The sequence below is a fragment of the Henckelia pumila genome, chromosome 3 (assembly GCF_033568475.1).
Source record: "Henckelia pumila isolate YLH828 chromosome 3, ASM3356847v2, whole genome shotgun sequence".
NCBI lineage: Eukaryota > Viridiplantae > Streptophyta > Magnoliopsida > Lamiales > Gesneriaceae > Henckelia > Henckelia pumila.
Window position 1 is genome coordinate 150,006,682 of NC_133122.1, and position 24,176 is coordinate 150,030,857.

General features: G+C 33.0%; 3 protein-coding genes across 3 annotated transcripts; all 3 read left to right on the top strand.

The window, feature by feature from the left end:
- Nucleotides 1–3,493: 3,493 nt before the first annotated feature.
- LOC140889731 (uncharacterized) lies at nucleotides 3,494–8,810 on the top strand. Its single transcript, XM_073297453.1, has 4 exons — nucleotides 3,494–3,540; nucleotides 3,618–3,866; nucleotides 4,096–4,184; nucleotides 8,792–8,810. Exons 1-3 carry the CDS (start codon nucleotides 3,494–3,496, stop codon nucleotides 4,118–4,120), a joined length of 321 nt encoding a protein of 106 aa, XP_073153554.1. The 3' UTR covers nucleotides 4,121–4,184; nucleotides 8,792–8,810.
- LOC140889732 (uncharacterized) lies at nucleotides 5,294–7,462 on the top strand. Its single transcript, XM_073297454.1, has 3 exons — nucleotides 5,294–6,311; nucleotides 6,431–6,622; nucleotides 6,948–7,462. Exons 1-3 carry the CDS (start codon nucleotides 5,294–5,296, stop codon nucleotides 7,460–7,462), a joined length of 1,725 nt encoding a protein of 574 aa, XP_073153555.1.
- Nucleotides 8,811–19,234: 10,424 nt separating the features above from the next.
- Nucleotides 19,235–22,438, top strand: LOC140892918 (probable mediator of RNA polymerase II transcription subunit 26b). Its single transcript, XM_073301960.1, has 9 exons — nucleotides 19,235–19,933; nucleotides 20,200–20,268; nucleotides 20,350–20,432; nucleotides 20,901–20,956; nucleotides 21,032–21,156; nucleotides 21,266–21,293; nucleotides 21,417–21,808; nucleotides 21,899–21,989; nucleotides 22,307–22,438. Exons 1-9 carry the CDS (start codon nucleotides 19,475–19,477, stop codon nucleotides 22,423–22,425), a joined length of 1,422 nt encoding a protein of 473 aa, XP_073158061.1. The 5' UTR covers nucleotides 19,235–19,474; the 3' UTR covers nucleotides 22,426–22,438.
- Nucleotides 22,439–24,176: the final 1,738 nt, after the last annotated feature.

Consider the following 24,176-nt stretch of genomic DNA (forward strand, 5'->3'; position numbering starts at 1 on the left):
GATCCACGTTTCTTCACGAACAATTTACTTCAACGGATCAAATACAACAGACTTCCACCAGAACAATCCAGATCGATCAAGACAGATCAAGTAGCCATCAACCAGATAAAAGTCTCACTCTGAAGTAACCGTTGTTGAGGTTGTTGAAGTAAAAGAAAAAAACATTTAATGGGATTTTGAACGTTGATTGGCTTCCCTCAAAGTCAAGATTTGTGAGCCAATTTATGAGATATGTTGGCGGCTCAATCTCAAAAATTTTTGGCGGCTCACTGGTTACTTTTGAAGACTATAAATACTCAAGGGATTCAAAGATTCTAACAAGAGACCAAGAGTGAAAATCACAAGCTATCGAAATCTAAGTTTATCCTCAAAGCCAAAAAGCCTTCACTCAATATCCTAACTCAGAAACCCAGATTATCAGATCAAAGTTTTGAGATCCTGAGTTAGAAAGTATTACAAAGATCGATTGAACTCAAAGAAATACATTCAAGAGCGATCCAGATCAAAGCCATTCACAACTATCCAGATCAAAACATCGAAGCACACTCTGTAGCTTCGTTTTTGTAACTCAAAGCAAATTGATTGCTCTGCTTCGAGAGAGAGTATTGCTAGGAGTTCCTTTCAAAGGATTTATCGGATTGGATTTGTATAAAGCGTTGTATAAATCAAAGTCTTCTAGTGGAATCCTTCTGAAAATAGAAGAAGGGGTGACGTAGGAGAATTAATCTCCGAACATCCATAAAAAACTCTGTCCCTTTTACATACCGCATTTACATTACTTTATCTGCCTTAGCTTTCTAATTATTCAAATCTGCAAGGAAGATTTCTTCCGCCTGATAATTTCAGATCTTTCGAGCAGATCAAAGTTTTAAGCAACAAAACTTATGTTTGATTTTCACAAATCAGATCGAAAATTTTCTAAAAGTTTTAAATAGTGTATTCAACCCCCTCCCTTCTACAAATATTGTCGATCCTAACAAGATTTTAACTTAAGATAATATTTTTTTTACTCCTAAATATTATTTATATAAATTTGGAAGTAACCCGATCAATTTATTTAAATTTTAATTTTTATTTCATATTGAATAAATTTAAAAATTATATAATTTTTAGCGAGTCTAACCTAGATTAGACACGTTAGATTACGGATACTACAAAGCGGGTCTCGTAGTTTAGACAAACCTGTTTCGTTACCTTAAATAGTTTGAAGCCGAACTCCAATCCGACATAATTCTATACTCGATAATAAATTTTTGTATTTTAAGTTTACATTTTAGTTAATTTAAAAACTATAAATTCATTTTAAAATATTATTTAAATATATATTTTTAAAAAATCAGATAATAACCGACATGAACTTAAACTTATGGTTCTTACTTCTTACAAATAACAAAGGACCCGAAAATGAAAAACCCGAAATAGAGTAGTAAAAAATGGATTAGATTGATCATGACAACCTATCTTGATCATGAAAAATTGATGGGTTGAATTATGATTTTAGTGGCTTGTTTGGAGGCGGGGCTCTTAACACTACAACAAATATGCTAATTAACAACACTAAAAAGACAACGGTTTTATACACAAACTGTTGTCTTTTGGCCTTTAACAATGGTTTTTACAAAAACCGTTGTCGTTGACCGTATTTTTAATAAAAATGACAACGGTTTTTAAAAATTCGTTGTCTTATATTGTTCAAAGACAACGGTTTTTAAAAACCGTTGTCAATGAGCGGGTTTTTTATGATCTACGACAACGGTTTTAATTAACCGTTGTCTATGAGAGTTTTTTTGAAGGTCTAAGACAACAGATTTTGTAATCTGTTGTCGTTGTTATTTATTTATTTATTTATTTATTTTTAATATTTTAAAAAATATAATACAATTTTAAAAAATATAATACATATAATAACCCATAGTACTACACGTCTGCCTTAAGAAGAAATGAGAGAAACCCAATCCCTAGCCAAACCCTTCGCCCCCTTCAACCCAGCTCACCTCCGGCGCCGATCGATCGCCGAAAAATGGTTGTCCGACCTCTTTGCATCTAGCCCAAGCCTTGGCAACGCTAATCGTGACTTCAATCGTGAGTTTAAAGCTTGGATCGGAGCTTCAGTGTCGCGACTTTCACTGTGTAAGTTTCGTTGCTTTCTTCTCTTGCTTCGGGCTCATGCTTCGTGGTATTTTTAGTAGATGTTAAGGGTCTAGATTTATTTTTGTTTAGGTTTTCGGTGAATGTCGAGAAAAGGGTGAAAAACGAGACTGTGTTTTGTGTTTTTTTTTTCGGGTTCTTTCATTAGCTCATTTGTTTGGGCTTTTTTTTTTTTTGGTTCCTTCTTGTTTGGGCACCTCCGAATGTCGAAATGTTCATAGCATAGACGAAGCACATAATATTTGTTCTTTACTCTCATTGAAAATAAGCCAAAAAGAAATTTTACCTTCTGGAGTTGCAATTTGATTCTTAGAAATATGTCGTTGGGTGTTTATAGGCTATAAGAATCTTTCTTCTTGTTGTAACTCTATTTAATCTTTTGCAAATAGGCATACTCATAACTTATAGTGACTTAAAGCAATGGTATTTCTATTTATACCTTTTTCAAGGGAGTTTCTTCTCTTCGTGGATGAGTTTGTAGAGAATTCTGTCACGCAGGTGATGCACACCGTCTTCCACAATTGGTTCCTGATCAAGTCATAAAGCTGAAGCAGCTGACTGTGCTTACTTTGGCTGAGTTAAACAAGGTAGGATCCATGAAATCTTTTTGGGTGTGCTTGAGTGACCATAAACAATGCTGGAGATTTCGTTGTCATTTGATATGTCCCTTGTTTTGTCATGGTGGAGACTTTACTCTTTAAGTTGATAAGACTGTACGAAATAAAGGTGGCTTATTGGTTTTTATTTTGGTATATTAAATTAAAAAATTTTTGCTGTCAAATTTAAACAATATTTTCTTTTATATATTAAATTTAGAATTTTTTGCTGTCAAATTTAAACAATATACTCTTTTATATCTAGATTTTGGCAAGTCTTGTTTGAATTCGTTTAATTTGATTTTTTTTTCCTTTTTGTTAAATATCTATGCTAGTGAGGATATATGTATGTGCATGGGCCTCTGTATGCCTTTCCTTGGTTAGAAAATCCTGTTTTCTTGATGAATCCATGGCCAAAGGCTTGTAATTTTCCGATGACTTGAATCCTTTGTCTTTTTCCCCATTCTTATTTATATGATATTTTTTTAATTCTGTTGTGTGACATTGGATGTGTTTTGATTCCTGCCAAAGTCTAGAAAGAATCCAGACTGCTTAATGGAGAACCTGTTTGGAAAAATTCCCTTTTCTTCTTTTGGTAGTACCCTGGAATTTATACGTGTTTAGGTTATGGTCATGGACATAGACATTTTCTGCTGTTTTTATTGATGTGAACACTCCAGTGATGTTTATTTTAAAAATGATTTTATTGTGTGAACACTCCAGTGATGTTTATTTTCCATTTTTTGTAAATGTTAGAGCTTAGAGGAAAACCCACTGAAGCTATACGAGGTGGAAGGTATTTATCAGTGCCTAGATTTTAATACTGTTGTGACTTCTTTGGCCTGAGCCTGATATCATTGCACATGGTTCAAGTGTCAAACAGGTTAGCTTTTACGATGATGATGTTCGCTATTGGCAACATTGGCGTAATCGTTCTGCTGCTGCTGAAGCTCCATCAGCTGTCAATAATCTAACTTCAGCTTTCAATTCCCCTGCACCATCCACAAAAAGACGTCATTTTCTTGTCATATGCTGTGAGAACAAAGCTATTTTTCTAGATTTGGTGACAATGCGTGGCCGTGATGTGCCAAAGCAAGATTTAGATAACAGATCTCTTCTATGGTATGTGTTGAATCTTTATGTTTCTAAGATATGTTCTGATTTTTACATTTGATGGTTTGCTAGCTGTCATTAACAAATCATTTATATTTCGAATGCAACAGTACTCAAGGTATCCATGAAAGAAAAAGGTGGAAATATTTGCATAAAATAGCGATTATTTCCAGCTGTGTTAGATAACTTCTCTGTGTGTTTTCTTGGCCATAATGGTGCGTGTTCTAAATTGATACAGGATTATTTCCAGCTGTGTTAGATAACTTCAGTGCCAATGTCTCTGTGGATGGGAACTGATCTGTGAATCTTGCCTGTGGTATACTGCTGGTAAGACAATCCTCTTCTTTATTTCTTATTTTTGATTTTTGAAATATGATGATGTTAGATAAAAAAATTGTATCTGAAAACTAAGAAGACGAGAGAATTGAGCTATAACGTGGCGTTAGAACCTTGATGGCTGTGGTCTTATTTTGTGGGACAAGTTTGGAAACATGATTTGAATGAAAATGAAAGAGGCGTAGGGACATGAATTGCAATGGTGTTTCAAGAATCTTTAATGCCTTTCGTCGCTGCAACACATGCAAGATATATAAAACCCAAAAAGTGACAGCGAAGATCATTTGTCCAGAGCTTTTTTGCAACTGATAATTTATTCACCCCGGCCCGATAATTGTCCTCCCAATTATATATTCCAGATCAGAGTTGTATGAATCTCATAAATCTTGAAAGCAATTTTCCTATGGTTTCACAGTGAGACTGGGTTAATTACATAGTATGGGATATTTTTTATTTTTTTGAATCACATATTAAAAAATTAAATTAAATTAAATTGAAACTTAATTGTTAAATTAAATTTATGTATTTTTAATTAATTAAAATACGCCTAAACTGAAAAAAAAAACAAAATTATTATTATATTAGCATCATCAAATAAAATATAACTAAAATAAAGTGATTTTTAATGTCCAGAAATGATATTTTCATAGAAATATTTAAGCTGAATGTTCCTATTTTGTTCATTAAATTGACAAATAGCATTCCTCATCTCAAAATAACAATCTTCTCAACCAAATGAGAAGTAATGATAAATTTTTATGAGAATTAATGTTTTGTTATTGTTTTCTTTGCCATTGAATTCTTTTCACAATTTTTCATTATGTTTCTGGTTGAATATCAAATCATAAAATTTATTTTTCTGAGAAATTCGCTCCTTTTCACTCAAATATTGCAGCTTAGTAGAATCAGTTCTTTCCTTAATTTTCCAGAGTCCGTTGATTGGTGGATTAGATCAATATTTAAGGATTTTATTATAAAGACATCGAAAATTAGTGTTAACTGGTATATTTCTTCAACAAACTAGAATGATAAAACATTGATTAATTTTTTTTAAGTTTTGAAGGATTAGACTCAGTGCTGGTTGCTTATTTCTATGAGTAATGGACAAAGCTTGGATGTCAAAGAACAGATTATCACATGAATATGAGGCTGGGGTAGAATCTTTTCTGCAATTTGCAATGCAAAATGCCAACGATCCAAATGAAATACCTTGCCCCTGCACAAGATGTGGTAATCTACAGATGAAAGATGTTCGCACTATAAGGGCACATTTGTGTTGTAATGGCATGGATTTAACATATCATACATGGATTTGGCACGGGGAAAGATCTACGGTCAAGAATCCAATGAATGATAGTGATCAAGTAGGACCAGATGAACACAAATATTTTGCCGAGGAAACTATAGATATGGTACATGATGCATATGATAGCTATGCTGAGAATCCAAGCCAATTTCATAAGATACTTGAAGATGCCGAGAAACCTTTATACTCTGGATGCACAAAATTTACAAAGTTAACAGCACTTGTGAAATTATTTAATTTGAAAGCAAAATATAGTTGGAGCGATAAAAGTTTCACTGACTTGCTTAGTTTGTTAGGAGAAATGATTCCTGATCACAATGAATTGCCTTTATCCTACTATGATGCAAAGAAAAGCTTCAGTGCATTAGGAATGAATTATGTGAAAATACATGCTTGCCCTAATGATTGTATCTTGTACCGGAAAGAGTTTGAGGACTTGTCCAATTGTCCTATTTGCGGTATGTCTATGTGGAAGTTGGGTAATAATTCTGTGGTGAATGAAGGTATTCCTGCAAAGGTTCTTTGGTACTTCCCACCTATTCCAAGATTTCAAAGATTATTTCAGAACAAAGAGGTGTCTAAAGAGTTAACTTGGCATGCTGATAAAAGAATTTGTGATGGATACTTGCGTCATCCAGCTGATTCGCCGGCTTGGAAAGTAGTGGATCACAAATGGCCGGATTTTGCATCGGAGTCAAGAAATCTTAGATTGGCCATATCAGCAGATGAGATCAATCCCCATAGTTTGATGAGTTCTGCATATAGCTGTTGGCCAGTTCTGATTATCACTTACAACCTTCCTCCATGGTTGTGTATGAAGAGAAAATTTATGATGCTGACTTTATTGATTTCTGGACCCAAACAACCTGGAAATGATATTGACGTTTATTTAGCACCTCTAGTTGATGACTTAAATGCTTATGGGATATAGGTGTTGATGCGTATGATGCATATCGAAAAGAATATTTCTCGCTCAGAGCTGTCTTACTATGGACAATCAATGATTTTCCTGCTTATGGGAACATGTCAGGTTGTGTTGTGAAAGGATATCAAGCATGCCCTATCTGTGGGGAAGAAACATATTCGACCAGGTTGAAGCATAGTAGAAAAATGTCATATACAGGTCATCGAAGGTTTCTTCCTAGAAATCATCCTTATCAAAGGCAAAAAAAAAGTTTTTAATGGGAAACAAGAGTTTAACCCCGCACCAAAACCATTAACCGGGCTTGAAGTGTTGGAAAGAATTGATAAGATTAACTATCGTTCGGGAAAAATGAGTGGGAAGCTTAAGCGCAAGGAGTTGGAAACAAAATCATGTTGAAAAAGAAAATCTATATTCTTTGAACTAGAGTATTGGAAACATCTACATGTTCGACATGTGCTTGATGTGATGCACATTGAAAAAAATGTTTGTGAAAGTCTTATTGGTACGCTACTTAATGTTCCAGAAAAAACAAAGGATGGGGTAGCCGCTAGACTAGACCTTGTGGAGATGAATGTGAGGACTGATTTGGCACCAAAGATGGAGGAGAATAGAAATTTTTTGCCAGCAGCTTGTTATACACTAAGTAGGGCTGAGAAAAGAAAACTTTGCAATTCTTTGTTTGGAATGAAAGTCCCGACAGGTTACTCCTCTAATGTTAAAAATCTGGTGTCAATGAAGGACTTGAAACTTGTTGGCCTCAAGTCACATGACTACCACACTTTGATGCAACAATTGTTTCCAATCGCCATCCGCGATGTCTTGCCTAAACATGTTAGAGATACTATCATCCGGTTGTGTGGGTTCTTCAATGTTTTATGCAATAAAGTGATAGATGTCTCAAAGTTGGATGGTCTGCAAAGAGAGATTATTACCCTATTGTGTATGCTTGAAAAATATTTTCCACCATCGTTTTTCGATATAATGGTTCATTTAACTGTCCATCTTGTGCGGGAGGTAAAATTGTGTGGACCTGTTTAGTATAGGCAGATGTACCCATTTGAAAGATTCATGAAGATCTTGAAAGGCTATGTGCGAAATCGCAATCGGCCTGAAGGGTGTATAGCCGAATGTTACGTTGCTGAAGAGGCTGTGCAATTTTGCTCCGAGTACATGTCTAATGTTCATACAATTGGGATCCCAACAAGGCATCGCCAATTACAACTTACTAGGCCTTTATCTGGTGCCGTAGTGCACTCCACTACCCTTGATGAGTTGCATCAAGCGCATCGCTATGTGTTGGAAAATGATGTTGACGTTGATCCATATATCGAGTAATTTCTTTAACTTATTAGTAATTTCTTTCAACTTTTTTGATCTATTGGTTAACATAAACACATTTATTTTTTTTATTAGGGAACACATGACATTTTTGAATGAAAAATTTCCCAATAAAGCTAAGTCCAAAAAGTGGTTACAAGATGAGCACAACCGCGCGTTTGCTAACTGGTTACGTGACCGTGTAAGTGTCATAAGCATTGAAATATAAGTTTTGAAGTTCGTGATAAAATTTATCACATTGTGAAATGTAGGTTGGAAGTGTTGTTGGTCATTCCACCTGTCAAATATCAGAAAGATTGAAGTGGATAGCCCGTGGACCTAGCAATCAAGTGTTAAAGTACTCTAGCTATCTGATTGATGGGTTAACTTATCATACAAAAGAGTGTGATGATACACGAGTTGTTCAAAACTCTGGAGTAAGCTTAATTGCAAAAACAATGCAAGTTTCCAGTGCAAAGGACAAACATCCAGTTGTGTCAGACATGATTTTTTTTGGATTCATTCAAGAGATATGGGTACTCGATTACCACAAATATCAAGTTCCAATGTTTAAATGTAATTGGGTTGAGAATAATAACGGCATTAAAGTTGATGATCTTGGTTTTACGTTGGTGAACTTGAAAAGAGTTGGATTCAAATCTGACTCTTTTATCTTAGCCAGTCAAGAAAAGCAGGTGTTTTATATTGAAGATCCTCAAGATCCTACATGGCATGTTGTACTTACTACTCCTACCAAGGAGTACATTGAATTCATATCTGATGATGTGTTGGAAAACTCTGTAATTCATTATCAATCTTTTACTAGAGGATTTCTACCAATGGAACCATTGGATGTTGATGAAAAAGATGAAAATGAACCACCATGCATTCGTGAAGATTGTGATGGAACTTGGGTTGACAATGCATAATGTAACCCACTGAAATCCTTTTTTTACTGTTTAGTATATAAATCTCGTTAATCTATTTTCTTTGTATTTTATCTTGAAATTTATAGTTCGTTTTCATTATCACTCTTTTTTTCGTTTGCAGGAACTGTCATTGGGGAAACTTGAGGTCTGATTTGGCATTGAATAATCTTCTAATTTCTGGAACTATGGAAGCTCGTGAACAGTTTCGTAAGGGTTATCACAATGGTAAAGCTGCTGAAAACAATGAGGCAGAACCGGTGGAATCTACTGAGACCGAGATGACAAGAAGTTCTAGAGGACGTACACGTTTGGATAAGGTCGTTAGGCAAAGGGTGCAGGGAGTTAGAAAGGATGTAATGTTCAATAAAATTGGACAGCCAATAGGAGAGTTTGCGGCTGAAATGTAGAGTTATATAGGAGTTCTCGCTCGAGAAAAGATTAAGATCAGTTACAAGACTTGGAAGCAAGTTCCAAGTGATGTTAAAGAATTAATATGGGAATCAGTTAATGTAAGTAAGAATTATTTCACAGTTTAAATAAATTAAATGTTATGTATGGGTTGATATATATTTTTCTTTACAGCTGACATACAATATTAGCCCAAGCTGGAGGAAGGGCTGTTTGCATTTAGCGAATAGTAAGTGGCGGCAATACAAGGCGCATCTAACTGAGAAGTTCATTTTCTCGAAGCTTGATAAACCAGAGGATTTGAAAGAACCGCCAAGTGGCTACGGTATTCCACGGGATGATTGGAGTTCCTTTGTAATCACTCGCATGTCCGTTGACTTCATTGTAAGATCGATTATTAATTAGTTCTTAAATACAATTTAACATGTCATTATTATATATACCGATACATTAACACATGTGGAGAATTATCTAGAACTTAAGTGCTGAGCAAAAGAAGAGAAGAATGCAGAACATATACCCACATCGGCTATCCCGTAAAGGTTATGCATAATTTGCTGATGAAATAGTAAGTATTTTTTTCATAACCTATCTTCTATAACAATGGCAATCATTTGATATTTTTTATCTTGTTTGAAGGCAAGTGAATTATGTGATGATGATGATGTCAATCGGGCTCTTATTTGGAAGAAAGGACGGGTGAATAAGGAGGGTGAAGTTGAAGGAGATGATCTGAAAATGAAAATAGAAAAGATTGTATGTAATAAGTACATGATTCCAATAGTATTTATTCAACTAAACTGGTTTTTGGTAAAAAAAAATTTCTTGTGCTTGACAGGATGAATATGTGCAAAAAAAACGGGATGGTAAGTTGCACTTTGAAGGGTCAAAAAAGGATATCCTTTCAAATGTACTTGATTCAGAAGAGCATGGTGGACGTGTCAGGGGTGTTGGAGGTCATATAACTCCAACTGTCTACTTTAATGTTGGTACATTATGGAAGAGTCCTACTGGTGATGGCCACTTATTGATGCAGCATAAAAAGGAGTTGTCAGAGGCAAAACTATTGATTTCAAAACAATCTACTCGCCTTGCAGATCAAGACGAACGCATAAAAAAGTTGGAAGAAATGTTCAAAAATGGTGCATGCGCCTCTGAGATTGAAGAGAAAGGTAGTTGCTCCGTAAAGTTACATCTCAGGAATGAAGACAAAATCAAAACAGAAAAGAGTGCCCCATATTATGAAACTTTCATTGATGATGACATGCAAATTCTGAGCAAAGGCGATTTCTTGCAGGTATTGCCTACGCTACTATTATTATGTAATTGAATGAATGTCACCCGGGAGTTGAATCAATTTATAACATGATGAAACTTTGTTTTATAGGGCTGGAATCTAATATTATAGTTGCATACGGTACAATTGTTCATGTCAATGGAGGTGGTAACTTACTTCATGGAGTTCCATTGCCCGTAAATTGTATGTGCATCGCCATTGATGAGGCTGTGGAGAAATCAGCACAGCTGCCATTCCTCCAAATGAATGTGATACTATTGGTGATGCTGTAGGTTCTCACGTGGCTTGGCCTGTGCACTTGGTATTGATGCGGGATGAGGTAAATATGATATTATAGTTGGACTTAACTTGTCCAAAAAAATTTAGTGCACTGTACCTAACATATACATCTACATTTGCAATTTTTAGAAGCATGGAAAGAAGAAAAATGTGAAGAAAACAAGTAGTTCTGTTTTGGCATCGCATGTACCGAAGTCCTTGAATATGTTGCATTTTTCTGCAAGCATGCTCTTGATGAGGAAAAGAATATATCAATCAATTTAGATCATGATTTGTTTGACGAAGAATACGAACTACTTGTGCACCTTGAAGACATCATTCCCTTTTATGAGTTGGAGCCAGTATCTGCCAATTGTATGGTTGTTTACATTTGGTAGGTGTTCAATTAACATGAACTTTTATACCTTAATTTTTTTAGCATATACGTTGTACATACTTTATTTAATTCAGCATAATAACATTTTTCTGTTGATAATGGCAGGCATCTTTACAGAAAGATGAAAAGTGATAACAAGGTTGAGAAATATAGGTTCATGAATCCACACACCATCCAATTCATTCCATTTGTGACCAACCTTGACAGAAATGGTAAAATTGAACACTTCAATGAAAGAGCGACTATTTTGGCAGATAGGTTGAGTGGTTCATCGAGAAATCAACTAGTTTTGGTGCCAGTTAATGTTGGGTAAGCAAATGTTATAATATCATATGAAATTGATTTTTGGAAAGTGTTTAGGGAAATGTATGCACTAATAATATATTGTTACGCATAGGTTTCATTGGATTCTCACTGTTATTGATCCTTACATAGAGATGGTTTATTTTTTGGATCCACTGAGTCATCGTAATCGTTATGAAGACTGGAAATATGTAGTGAATATGTGAGTACATATTTTTGTCTTTATCGAGGAGTTAATTATGTGATTCAACATTGATGTGTTAATATTATGTATGAAGGAGCTTGAAATTGTTTAATTCAAACAAAGAAAGGAAAGGCAGAAAACAGGAAATATGGGAAACAGTAAAGGTATGTATGCATGTCTACTTGTGATTCATCTAAAAATATTATTTGTAGATGAGACATTCTGCTTTCTTCTACATAGGGTCCTCGATAACCAGATGCAAAACAATGTGGTTATTATGTGATGAGATTTATGAAAGATATTATTGAAGGAAATGTTAACAGTGAAAAGCATTCACTGTCCGCTATAGTAAATCTTCTCAAATAATTGTCTTGTTATTTTTTTCCAAAGTCATTTACATTTATTTGGGTAATAATATAATTTATTTGTGGTTTGAAGTTCGTGAAAACAGAGTACTCAATGGAAGAAATTAATGAAGTTCGTTCCGAATGGGCGGAATGCGTACAAGATTATATTCATTACTAGGTACGTATATTTATGGACGAACAACGGAAATTTTACAGATAAGGTACTCTACCTATGACTGTCAGTGTGAATTAAGTATTCTTTTATGCTTATCAGATTTAAATCTCCAGCTGCATGTTTATACCAAGACCTACAGGACCTGATGATTTTGTCGTTTGCATGTAGAATATTGGTGAGTCCACTTAGTTGCTATTTCTACTGGCCACTTAGTTGCTATTAGTCGTTTGTGCTCACATAATAAATATTGGTGAGTCCACTTAGTTGCTATTTCTACTGGCCAAGTCAAGGCTCCTTGTAGAATATTTTCCATTTGCATGCTGGACATTATAGGTTTGTTGAATTATGAAGTGGTATAACAAGACGGTTGGCAGAGTATTCTTGTTTGTATGTCCAAGATTTCTTGGTTTAATATTTAAGTGTTTTGTTTAATTTGGTTATATGCAAGATTAATTTGGTTCAAATCTTGCATTTTTAAACAAAGTTTTGTTCAAAACTGGCCCTCTCAATGGAGGCCAGAGCTGTGGCTCTCTAACTGACAGTCCCCCTGTCTCCCCCTCTGAAATTGTATATGCTAATTAATGTATATGCTACTTTAAAAGATTAGCTAATTAATGTATATGCTACTTTAAAAGATTTTGTAACATTAAGTGAGTGCAGTTATAGTAGAAAATCTTGGTATCATGGAACTATAATCTGGTTACATGTACGCATATAATGGGTCATTTGACTGGCCACGAAAACATTATTTTCTGCATAAATCCTCCTTACAACTGAGGAGAAGCAAGGCATATTTTGTAAGCAACTTTCAATTAATTGGCAAGCCATTAACATGGTAGGGCTTTCAGCTCTGTATCTAGTCCTTCAAGTTAGCAAGGAGAAGCAGAAGAGAGACATGGTGAAAGATGTAATCCAGATATACCAGTTCCTATGGCTTGCCAAGTTCATTAGTGATTTACTGGTGAAATATGTGTGAATTGATGAATAAAAAATCGATACAATCGGAAATTATCATGTTACACAACTTAATTTTTTACTGTCTATTTGATTATCATGATAAGAAAAATAAAGCGTGTATGTTCTTCTTAAATGGTTCTCCAAATGATGATGTCTGAATGAGGATATCATTGTATTTGGTTTGTGATATATAATTCCTTGTGCTTGATCGTAACCGAAAATTTTTTGTTAGATAATAGTTGAGATAGGTTAAACTCTGCTATGAACGGCTTAAGAGCACAATCAAACCAGCTGATTGAGAAAGGTTGCAGGGGATGGTAATGGTGGTTTCTTTTCTTCACTCGGGCCTGTGAGCTAAGCTAGTTTGTTGTTTTTTTTTCATTTACTGATTGGAAAGAAAATCTTGAGGTGGGCTATGGAATTTTGGCCTGTTTCTTTGAGCTGTTTACTGTTCAGAAAGATTCAGTCTTTTTTAAGCTGTTTTTGGGAATTGTAATGGGGAGTTGCTTGAGTAGCCAAGTTAAATCTGAGAGCCTTTTTCATTCTGACACAGGTAATTTGTTCTTCTAACCCTTCTTTGTTTGGGGATCTTATGTAATTTTTGTTTTCGACATTATTGATAATTTAAGAAATTGAGAAATTAGAAGCTTTACCCATAGGGAGTCGCCTCAAATTGATGTTTTACCCGAGTCTGGATCTTTTGGAGCCAGAACGGGGTTGTGTTGCCAAGATGCTCAAATTCTGTAGGGAACTCTAAGATATTTTATGCAGTGTTGACGTCTGAAAATGTATGCAAATGAATTGAATATGACAATACGTAAAGTATTAAAATGTGCCTGTTATAGGACACTAATGGGCCCTAATTTCGTAATTGGCTTGTAACATTATTTGGTATTTGCTGTTACTTGTAGTTTTGGTTGTCGGGTGACTGGAAGTCATGTCAGGCATGGGCATGAAGCCGTGGAATGAACTAGCTATTTTGGGAATGTGGAATGAACTAGCTGTTTTGGGAAATTGAGGAGAAGCGCTTTGTTTCAAGATCGAACTCTTAACAATTGAGGAGAAGCTGTTTTTGAAAATCGTGATCGAAAATACTTGTAAATTCGGTCAGATAAGTAGATCTATATTTTTTGTACAACTTCCATGACATGTTGGGTTCGAAATTACTAGCGCTACAATTTCTTCAAAAGTATTTAGATGTATGTCACAGCTTTTGAGACTTGAAGATATATATTATTTCACATATTTTATGTATGTAGTAAATATTTTATTTTGCATGGGTATATACCACTAATTAAAATAGACAATGGTTTTTGAATTCATTGTGAATAATAACTGTTGTGAAAAGGCAATTTAAGACAATGGTTATAAATTGTTGTTAAAAATAACATACGACAACGGTTTTAAAACGTGGTTGAATAATAAGAAACGACAACGGATATAAGAAGTTGCATATGTGTTGTCGTACACGTAGATAAGACATCATTTTTAAAACGTGGTTATTTCTAAACATACGACAACGGATATAAAGGGTTGCAAATCTGTTGTCGTATGCCAACATAGACAACGGTTTATAACTGTCGTAAAAGACAACGTACGACAACGGATATTTAATGTTGCATATCCGTTGTCATATGTTGGAATCCACAACGGATATAAACCATTGTCGTATGTTATACTTACGACAACACATAAAAGTACAACGGTTTTTCGACCCCTACGACAACGGATAATATCCGTTGTCGTTTCCGGTTTTTCTTGTAGTGTAAATAGAATGTAGGTTATGGTTGTACGGCACACGGATTCCCGTCCCGCCAAATCTAAAAAAAAAATAAATTATAATTATAATTTTTTTTAAAATTGTTGTGTCAATACACTTATTTTTAATGTATTTTTTTTAAAAAAATAAAACTAATATGTTATGTGATTAAATATTTGAGTATGTGATTTTTTTTAAATACAAAATATAGTAGCTGATACTAAAATTTTTATACGATTGTTTGATTGATTGTAATATTTATTATGATGTGATTTAAAAAAAAAATTATCATGTAAAATTGTTTCTTTTTTTTTTTTTTGAAGTATCAGTGTTGTTCACATTTATTTATTTTATTTTATTTTTGATAGATTGACATGCCTAACCTGTCACCTACAATTGGATGGGACGAGGTTTTTTTGGGGACCGCCGAATTGTCCCATTTGATGATGGATGGACGGACCCATTTGATACTCTTATTAGAAATATTTTGCCTTAACAGAGAATTTTGGGCTCGGAAGGAATTTGTATTTTTGCCCAAGATCAAATCCTTAAATTCCTAATTATAGAAATTTTTGAATGATTGAGACTTTAAAATTTGGATTTTCTAGTCGGCTAAATATTATTCCTTAGTCAAATCTACTTATTATATGTTGTCACAATTGGATATAGCAAATTATATTTAGTTTGGACACGCTGCAACTAGATATGGTTAACACATTAAATCAATCTAGATCCGATCTAAATTCGATTCAATTAATCCAAAAACATTATAATCGTGTCGATCTAAAAATAGATTCAAAACCATTTAAAATAGATCCACCAGAATACGATAACTAGGTTAAAATCGTTTTCACACCGCTATATTATATAGCATGCACGCTACATATATAAATAAAGAATTCATAAATAAATTAAAAAATTACTAAAGACTTATATATGATTTCTTTAGACACATTTTAATAAAATATTTTCAAATTGGTGAAAATTGATTTTATTCAAGGGTAATCCAATTTTCGATTATGTATCATGTTACAGTTATAATCTGGTAAATCTGAAACCGATAAAATAAGATATGATATGATATCGGATTTGTTCAATATTTCAAATTTAAAAATGGAAAATATTTTAAAATATATTATTATTGTAATGACGATTTCTCCATTTCTATTTTAATTTTGTATACTGAAACTTTTTAAAAAGTAGTGGGTCCCGCGTAAATTCTTGCAAACACCCTTTGCTCTAATTGTCACAGGTGAGTGAATTTAGCACGGCCCAAATAAAATCGAGTCGCCGAATATCTATCCGATGCAACAGTCTCGTTGCCTGCCTAATTGTTCCAAATTACTCAACGCCACTTTTATGCATCAAATCTAATTAATGATTTAATTATTAAAACAATCTTTTTAAGCCTTTATCGTATTATTATTTATACAATCAAACCCAAATAGACAAATGTCAAATTTAAATCTATAAATTTAAAAAAATGCAATCATTCGATTACAAACACGATTACAAAGTAACTTTTAAAATTACAAAATTATCTGACATGTACTAATAAAAATAGGATCATGTAGCAGGCACAAATTAGATCACACATTAGGTTATTAAATGCATATGAAATTACAAAAATACATTTTTGAAAGAGTTTTTTTTAAAAAAAAATAAAATGTAGGGATGAATTTATGATTTCAAATATAATTTGTAACCGAATTTGTAATTTTCATTGTATATTTCACGAAAAGATTTCTTCATCGAGATAATTTTATGATATGGATAAATTGTAAATAATAATATTTATGAATTTTGTAAGCAGCATCACAAATATTTGTCGCAGCATACGTACGCAAAGAACTGAAACCGCCCCGTTATCTTTGTGCACATCACCTGCCCAATTTCTTCATATTTTTCAAACTTTTATGCCCACAGAAAATATTCCTTCTTCTATCCAAGCGATACATTCGCTCTCCATATAAGGTTCTCTCTCATTCGGGAAATAGACTTTCTTTAGACTGTGTTCTTTTCTTTTTCTTGGGATTTGTCGGAGTTTTTTAATCTTGAAGTGAAATATATACATGAAAATCCCTGAAAAATTTAAGATGCTCGAAGCACAAAGTTCAAAACCCAGAGAATTTTATTCCGTGAGATTGCAAAGATCATTATATGGGTTGAAACAATCAAACCGAATGTGGTATAATTGGCTTAGTGAGCACTTGATGAAAAAAGTATATGTAAATGTCCAATATGCCCTTGTGTTTTCATAAAAAAACAACATCCGGATGTGTAATTATTGTTGTATATGTTGATGATTTAAACATCATTGGAACGAATAAGGAAATTCAAGAAGTTATGATGTACATGAACGAAGAATTCGAAATGAAGGATCTTGGAAAAACCAAGTATTGTATGAGTTTGCAAATAGAACAAAAAGAATGTGGAATTTTTGTTCACCAGACAAATTATACAGAAAAAGGTTCTTAAACGTTTTAATATGAATAAATCAAATCCATTAAGTACTCCAATGTTTATTAGATCATTAAATATAGAAAAGGATCCATTCCATCCATGTGAAGATGATGAAGTTATTCTTGGTCCAGAAGTACCATATCTAAGTGTCATTGGTGCACTTATGTATCTTGCAAATTGCACTAGACCTGATATATCTTTTGCTGTAAATTTATTGGCAATATTCAGTTCATATCCAACAAAGAGGCACTGGAATGAAATTAAACATATATTTCGTTATTTACGAGGAATGACAGATTTGAGACTTTTGTACTCAAGAGATACCAATCAAAGTATCATTGGTTATGCTGATGCTGGATACTTATCAGTGTTGTTCACATTTATTCATTTTATTTTATTTTTGACAGATTGACATACCTAACCTGTCACCTACAATTGGATGGGATGAGGTTTTTTTTTGGGCCCGCCGAATTGTCCCATTTGATGATGGATGGACGGAGGACCCATTTGATACTCTTATTAGAAATATTTTGCCTTAACATAGAATTTTGGGCTCGGGAGGAATTCACATATTTTTGCCCAATATCAAATCCTTCAATTCCTAATAATAGAAATTTTTGAACGATTGAGACTTTAAAATTTGGATTTTCTAGTCGGCTAAATATTATTCCTTAGCCAGATCCACTTATTATATGTTGTCACAGTTGGATATAGCAAATTATATTTAGTTTGGACACCGGAAAATTCGCTGCAACTAGATATGGTTAACACATTAAACCAATCTAGATCCGATCTAAATTCGATTCAATTAATCCAAAAACATTATAATCGTGTCGATCTAAAAATAGATTCGAAACCATTTAAAGCAGATCCATCAAAATACGATAACTAGGTTAAAACCGTTTCCACACCGCTATATTATATAGCATGCACGCTACATATATAAATAAATAATTCATAAATAAATTAAAAAATTACTAAAGACTTATATATGATTTCTTTAGACACATTTTAATAAAATATTTTCAAAATGGTGAAAACTGATTTTATTCGAGCGTAATCCAATTTTCGATTTTGTATCAAGTTATAGTTATAATCTGGTAAATCTAAAACCGATACAATAAGATATGACATCGGATTGGTTCAATATTTCGAATTTAAAAATGGAAAATATTTCAAAATTTATTATTATTGTAATGACGTTTTCTCCATTTTCTATTTTAATTTTGTATCCTAAAATTTTTTAAAAGCTAGTGGGTTCCGCGTAAATTCTTGCGGACACCCTTTGCTCTAATTGTCACAGGTGCGTGAATTTAGCACGGCCCAAATAAAATCGAGTCGCCAAGTATCTATCCGATGCAACAGTCTCGGTGCCTGCCTAATCGTTCTAAATTACTCAACGCCACTTTTATGCATCAAATCTAATTAATGATTTAATTATTAAAACAATCTTTTAAGCCTTTATCGTATTATTATTTATACAATCAAACCCAAAAAGACAAATGTCAAATTTAAATCTATAAATTTAAAAAAATGCAATCATTCGATTACAAACACGATTACAAAGTAACTTTTAAAATTACAAAATTATCTGACATGTACTAATAAAAATAGGATCATGTAGCAGGCACAAATTAGATCACACATTAGGTTATTAAATGCATATGAAATTACAAAAATACATTTTTGAAAGAGTTTTTTTTTAAAACAATAAAATGTAGGGATGAATTTATGATTTCAAATATAATTTGTAACCGAATTTGTAATTTTCATTGTATATTTCACGAAAAGATTTCTTCATCGAGATAATTTTATGATATGGATAAATTGTAAATAATAATATTTATGAATTTTGTAAGCAGCATCACAAATATTTGTCGCAGCATACGTACGCAAAGAACTGAAACCGCCCCGTTATATTTGTGCACATCACCTGCCAATTTCTTCATATTTTTCAAACTTTTAAGCCCACAGAAAATATTCCTTCTTCTATCCAAGCGATACATTCGCTCTCCATATAAGGTTCTCTCTCATTCGGGAAATAGACTTTCTTTAGACTGTGTTCTTTTCTTTTTCTTGGGATTTGTCGGAGTTTTTTAATCTTGAAGTGAAGAATTTAAATTTACATGCAGAACCCAACTTCTTGAAAGAGATTGAATTCGGACGCCTTATCTTTGATCAAGAAATCCATTTTCTTTATCTGGGTAGTCGAAGAAACGCTAGCTTGGAACTGAATCTAATCGTCGAATTCTGACCATGGGCGATGCATCAGTGAGTCTCGATACATGGAGGGATTTTTTCAGAAGTTCAAATTCTGATATCTTTAATGTGATCGAGCATGCAATAATGGTTGCCGCCTGCGATTACCCTTACGACTTCAAATTGAAGAGGGATCGAATCGCTGAGATGTTATTCGTGAGTCAAATGACCAAGTGTTCTGGCTGTGATAGGACTGAACCTTCTGTTATAAATTGTGGTGGTGTGGAGAACAATAATAAAAGTAGGACTGGTACGGAGGAAAGCAAGGCGAACAATAATGGATGTGGTGATGAATTTGATGAAAGTCGAAGAAGGGCGGTGAAGGCGAGTTGGAATTGTGACAACAATTGGAGTTTCGGAGATGCTGAAGCATTGACTGATGAAATTGATGAAGAATTTAAGGTTTTTGATGAGGTTTTGAGGATCAAAGAAATTTTGGGTAATAAGGATGAAGAGGTTGGTTTGTTTCTGTGTTCATTATGGTTCAATCTATGTTGTATTAAATATTGCTAAAAACTTGGTATTTTTATCTACCAGATTGAGGTCTACTTTTGTTGATGTTTTCTCGGTTGAACTGACGAATGGGATTCTTTTACTTGTTTTTGTTTTTTTTTATTTGGTTTATGTAGATGTTCTTTGTATAATTGTTGCTTACTACTTTAGCTATTGCCTGTGTTTGTTTTAGTTATGGTTTTGATTGTTGCCTTGTTTTTCTTGACCAGCCGGTGGAGTTATTGTTTGATTCATTGAGGCGGCTTCAACTTATGCATATCTCCTTAGAGACACTAAAGGTTCGACCGGAATCCTTGTTTAGGATTATATTCTTCTGCGACATTTTGTTCTTAATCTTGTTTCAAATGATCTCATCTCAGGTTACTCACATTGGAAAGTCTGTTAAGGTTCTGCAAAAGCATGCTTCCAAGGATATTCAGAATCTTGTTGCGGCATTAATGGAGTATGAACTGTCTTCTATCGCCTAATTATGATACTATCGGTTTTGTTTCTCCTTGGAGTATAGTTTGTTTTGGAGTACTAAAGAGAAAGAACCTAATCATACTGATACGTGTCAAAATACATTGCATTACTATATATCTCTTACCTTGTATGTTAGATGGCGGCAGAGCCAAAAGACTGAAAGAGAAGTGGAGAGGAGTGAAACTAGAAGTTGAAATATTTTGAGAAAGTGAAACTATACTTCGTTGTATATAGAATGCGAGAGGAGCCGTCCTCTGCCAACTCAACTTTGGTTCCCCCACTTTTGTTTGTTCCTTTTATGCCATACCACAATACCCCATTTTGAGTCTATAGTTATTACTGACATTTCGAATAGTGGCTACGTTGGTGAACTAACAATCTAGAATGTTTTTCTGGCGCATTTAAAGCTGTTAATGAACGTTTGTTCCTTTTCTGTTTGAAAATTCAGGGAATGGAGAATTATGATTGATGCATGGATGAAAGCTACAACAGCCATTACAAGAAGTTAGTCATAAAGATTTTCTGATTATGAACTAAAATTTGTGTTTCTTAATTGTGAATAATGGATTATTTTCTTAGGTGGAGAAGCCGAAACGGAATCAGTTAAAATGACCGCTGAAGAAGAAGAAGAGGGAGGGCTTCCGTCTCCTCCGCTAGATGAAGGAGCTTTCTTTACTACTACTGCTTCAATGGAGCTGTCAAAGGTGTCATATCTCCTCATTTTGCTGTTAAAGTTCTGCAATTTGTGACTTTTCTGATTTCATGACATGGTTAACTTATTTGTTTTTTTCTATCTTTTCATGATTGGTGAAGTTCTTTGATGGCATGGATGATGATGGAAGTGAGTTTCTTTCTCCCTTTTAACGCTTCATCTGTTATGTTATATTTTGGCTATTCGGTTCTTTTAATAAGAATTGCCCTTTTGAAAACGAATAAAGATTCATGCTCTTGGTTACGGTTTCAGACCTTGGAAACAGTGGGGCCTTCAACAAGAACCAAGAAAATAGCAGAGAGCTGTCCCTTGAGAAGACGGACATTCCGAAGTTGAAGCTCAAGGATCCCGGTAATTCAAGCATTCCTCCGACTAGCAGGAAGGTTGAAAAGAAAGAAAATCAGGAAGCTACATTGAAGAAACAAATGCTTGAACCAAATAGGCCTCAAAATGGTGAATGTCCACTAGCCAAACCAAAACCACACTGTACTGAATCTCGACTAGATGGGCGAAAGCCTCCGAGCAATCAATCTAGGCCCATGAAACCAAAACCAGCGCTGCAGCCGAGGGTTGAGAGTAACATCAAGATTCAGCAGAAATCAGACACAGGCACAATTCAGAAAAAACCAATGCCTCCCAAACAGGTGAGTTGTGCAAGTACAAGAGATATCAATGTGAACCTGTACGTTGGCTCAATTACTATCTCATGTCTCCAAGTTTTCTTGTATCTGCAGAAGTTGGATTTTAACAACGAGGCTTTGGTTCAGATGAAATTAGAGGTGGCAAAAAGAAAGCTACAAGAGTGTTATCAAGCAGTCGAAAATGGTTAGTTTGCCTACTTCCTATTGTTTAGCACTTGTTGTATATATTATTACATCGTGTCACGCCTCGGAGCATAAGCCATACAGGAACAAGGCCGTAAACAAGACTCTATGCAGTGAATCCTGATAACGAATGCTTTGCATTTTTCGTTGTCTTGGAAAATTATTGACCCAACTTACAATATAGGTCTATTATACTTTAAGACCTTCTTTCACAAAGCAGGATAAGGTTCTATATATATAGTGAGAAACTTGTATATATGTCATATGATATATCATTAAACTCTTTCATCTAATATTAATCATCACACATCTCAACAGCCAAGAAGCGGAGAACAATACAAGTAGTGGAGCTTCACGATCTTCCCAAAAAGAGTTTTGCGCCGAGGAATAATCAGCACATGAAGGCCGGCTTATCCAACAAGAACAGGTGCCGGTAGCTACTGTCAGGGGCGGATCCAAGATTGTAAATTTGGGGGGCCATATATTAGGTAACGACGGGTGCAACGATGACGGAGCTACCAATTTCAAATGAGGATTTTCATTTTAGCTCTTAGGATTTTCATTTTCGCTCTTTCATAATTGTAATCCGTTAATTAGTTACAAAAAACATTGTATTTGAGTTTGATAAATATAAAGAGGAAAAAATTTGAGAACTAAAAACACGAACCTTGTGCAAATGTAAAAAGAAATGATGATCTCATAATCGATAAATATATATTGGAGTATGAATAAATACAGAAATAAGACACACATGTGTATAATTGTTTTTTGTATAGCAATAAAGTTTTTTTAAATTTCAAGGACCAAGGAGATCCACCACAACTAGCGAAATCAAATTTTAAATAAATAAAATTGTTTTTTTTTTGTAAATTTACACTTTATTTTAAAATTTAATTTAAAATCCAAAAAATATTGTTATTTTTACTAATTTTTTAGATCTTTTTCAATACAAAAATAATGATTAAATATAAAATTTTAGAAATCTAGGTTTCGATTTATGGGGAATGTTACGCTTAAATTAAGTACAATAAGCATATTAATTAATTAAGTACAAATGTACAATAGGCCTATTAAACCATTTAAAATTAATAATAAAATTAAAAATGAAGGATTTAAGCATTTTAAAATATAATAAATAAAATTGAAAATGAAGTACAATAGAACTACTAAACCATTTAAAAATAATAAATAAAAGTTTATTTAAAAATAATAATAATAATAATAATAATAATAAATAAATAAATAAATAAATAAATAAAATATGTAAAATAAAGGAGCATCTCATAATCGATAAATATATATTGAAGTGTGAATAAATACATAAATAACACACACATATGTGTATATATGTTTTTTGTATAGCAATAAAATTTTTTTAAATTTCAAGGACCAAAGAGTCCATCACTACTAGCGAAATCATATTTTAAATTAATAAAATTCTATTCTTTTAGTAAATTTACACTTTATTTTAAAATTTAATTTAAATTCCAGAAAATATTGTTATTTTTACTAATTTCTAGATCTTTTTCAATACAAAAATAATGATTAAAAATAAAATTTTAGAAATTTAGTTTTCAATTTATGGAGAATGTTTACGCTTAAATTAAGTACAATAGGCCTATTAAACCATTTAAAATTAATAATAAAATTAAAAATTAAGGATTTAAGCATTTTAAATAATAATAAATAAAATTGAAAATGAAGTACAATAGACCTATTAAACCATTTTAAAATAATAAATAAAATTTTATTTAAAAAATAATAATAATAAATAAAATATGTAAAAGAAAGGAGCATCTCATAATCGATAAATATATATTGAAGTCTGAATAAATACATAAATAACACACACATATGTGTATATATGTTTTTTGTATAGCAATAATTTTTTTTTTTAAAATTTCAAGGACCAAAGATCCACCACTACTAGCGAAATCATATTTTAAATTAATAAATTTCTATTTTTTTTAGTAAATTTATACTTTATTTTAAAATTTAATTTAAAGTCCAGAAAATATTGTTATTTTTACTAATTTCTATATTATTTCAATACAAAAATAATGATTAAAAATAAAATTTTAGAAATTAAGATTTCGATTTATGGGGAATTTTTACGCTTAAATTAAGTACAATAGGCCTATTAAACCATTTAAAATTAATAAATAAAATTAAAAATGAAGGATTTAAT

Bases quoted from the DNA above. Each gene is read 5' to 3' on its own strand.
- LOC140889731 (XM_073297453.1), top strand. From the start codon at position 3,494: ATGTTAGAGCTTAGAGGAAAACCCACTGAAGCTATACGAGGTGGAAG. The intron at 3,541-3,617 runs GTATTTATCAGT...ACATGGTTCAAG, and splicing joins GAAGCTATACGAGGTGGAAG to TGTCAAACAGGTTAGCTTTT. The intron at 3,867-4,095 runs GTATGTGTTGAA...AAATTGATACAG, and splicing joins GATAACAGATCTCTTCTATG to GATTATTTCCAGCTGTGTTA.
- LOC140889732 (XM_073297454.1), top strand. From the start codon at position 5,294: ATGGACAAAGCTTGGATGTCAAAGAACAGATTATCACATGAATATGAG. The intron at 6,312-6,430 runs GTATGAAGAGAA...TATGGGATATAG, and splicing joins CAACCTTCCTCCATGGTTGT to GTGTTGATGCGTATGATGCA. The intron at 6,623-6,947 runs GTCATCGAAGGT...TTAATGTTCCAG, and splicing joins TAGAAAAATGTCATATACAG to AAAAAACAAAGGATGGGGTA.
- LOC140892918 (XM_073301960.1), top strand. From the start codon at position 19,475: ATGGGCGATGCATCAGTGAGTCTCGATACATGGAGGGATTTTTTCAGA. The intron at 21,809-21,898 runs GTGAGTTGTGCA...TTGTATCTGCAG, and splicing joins AACCAATGCCTCCCAAACAG to AAGTTGGATTTTAACAACGA. The intron at 21,990-22,306 runs GTTAGTTTGCCT...ACATCTCAACAG, and splicing joins TTATCAAGCAGTCGAAAATG to CCAAGAAGCGGAGAACAATA.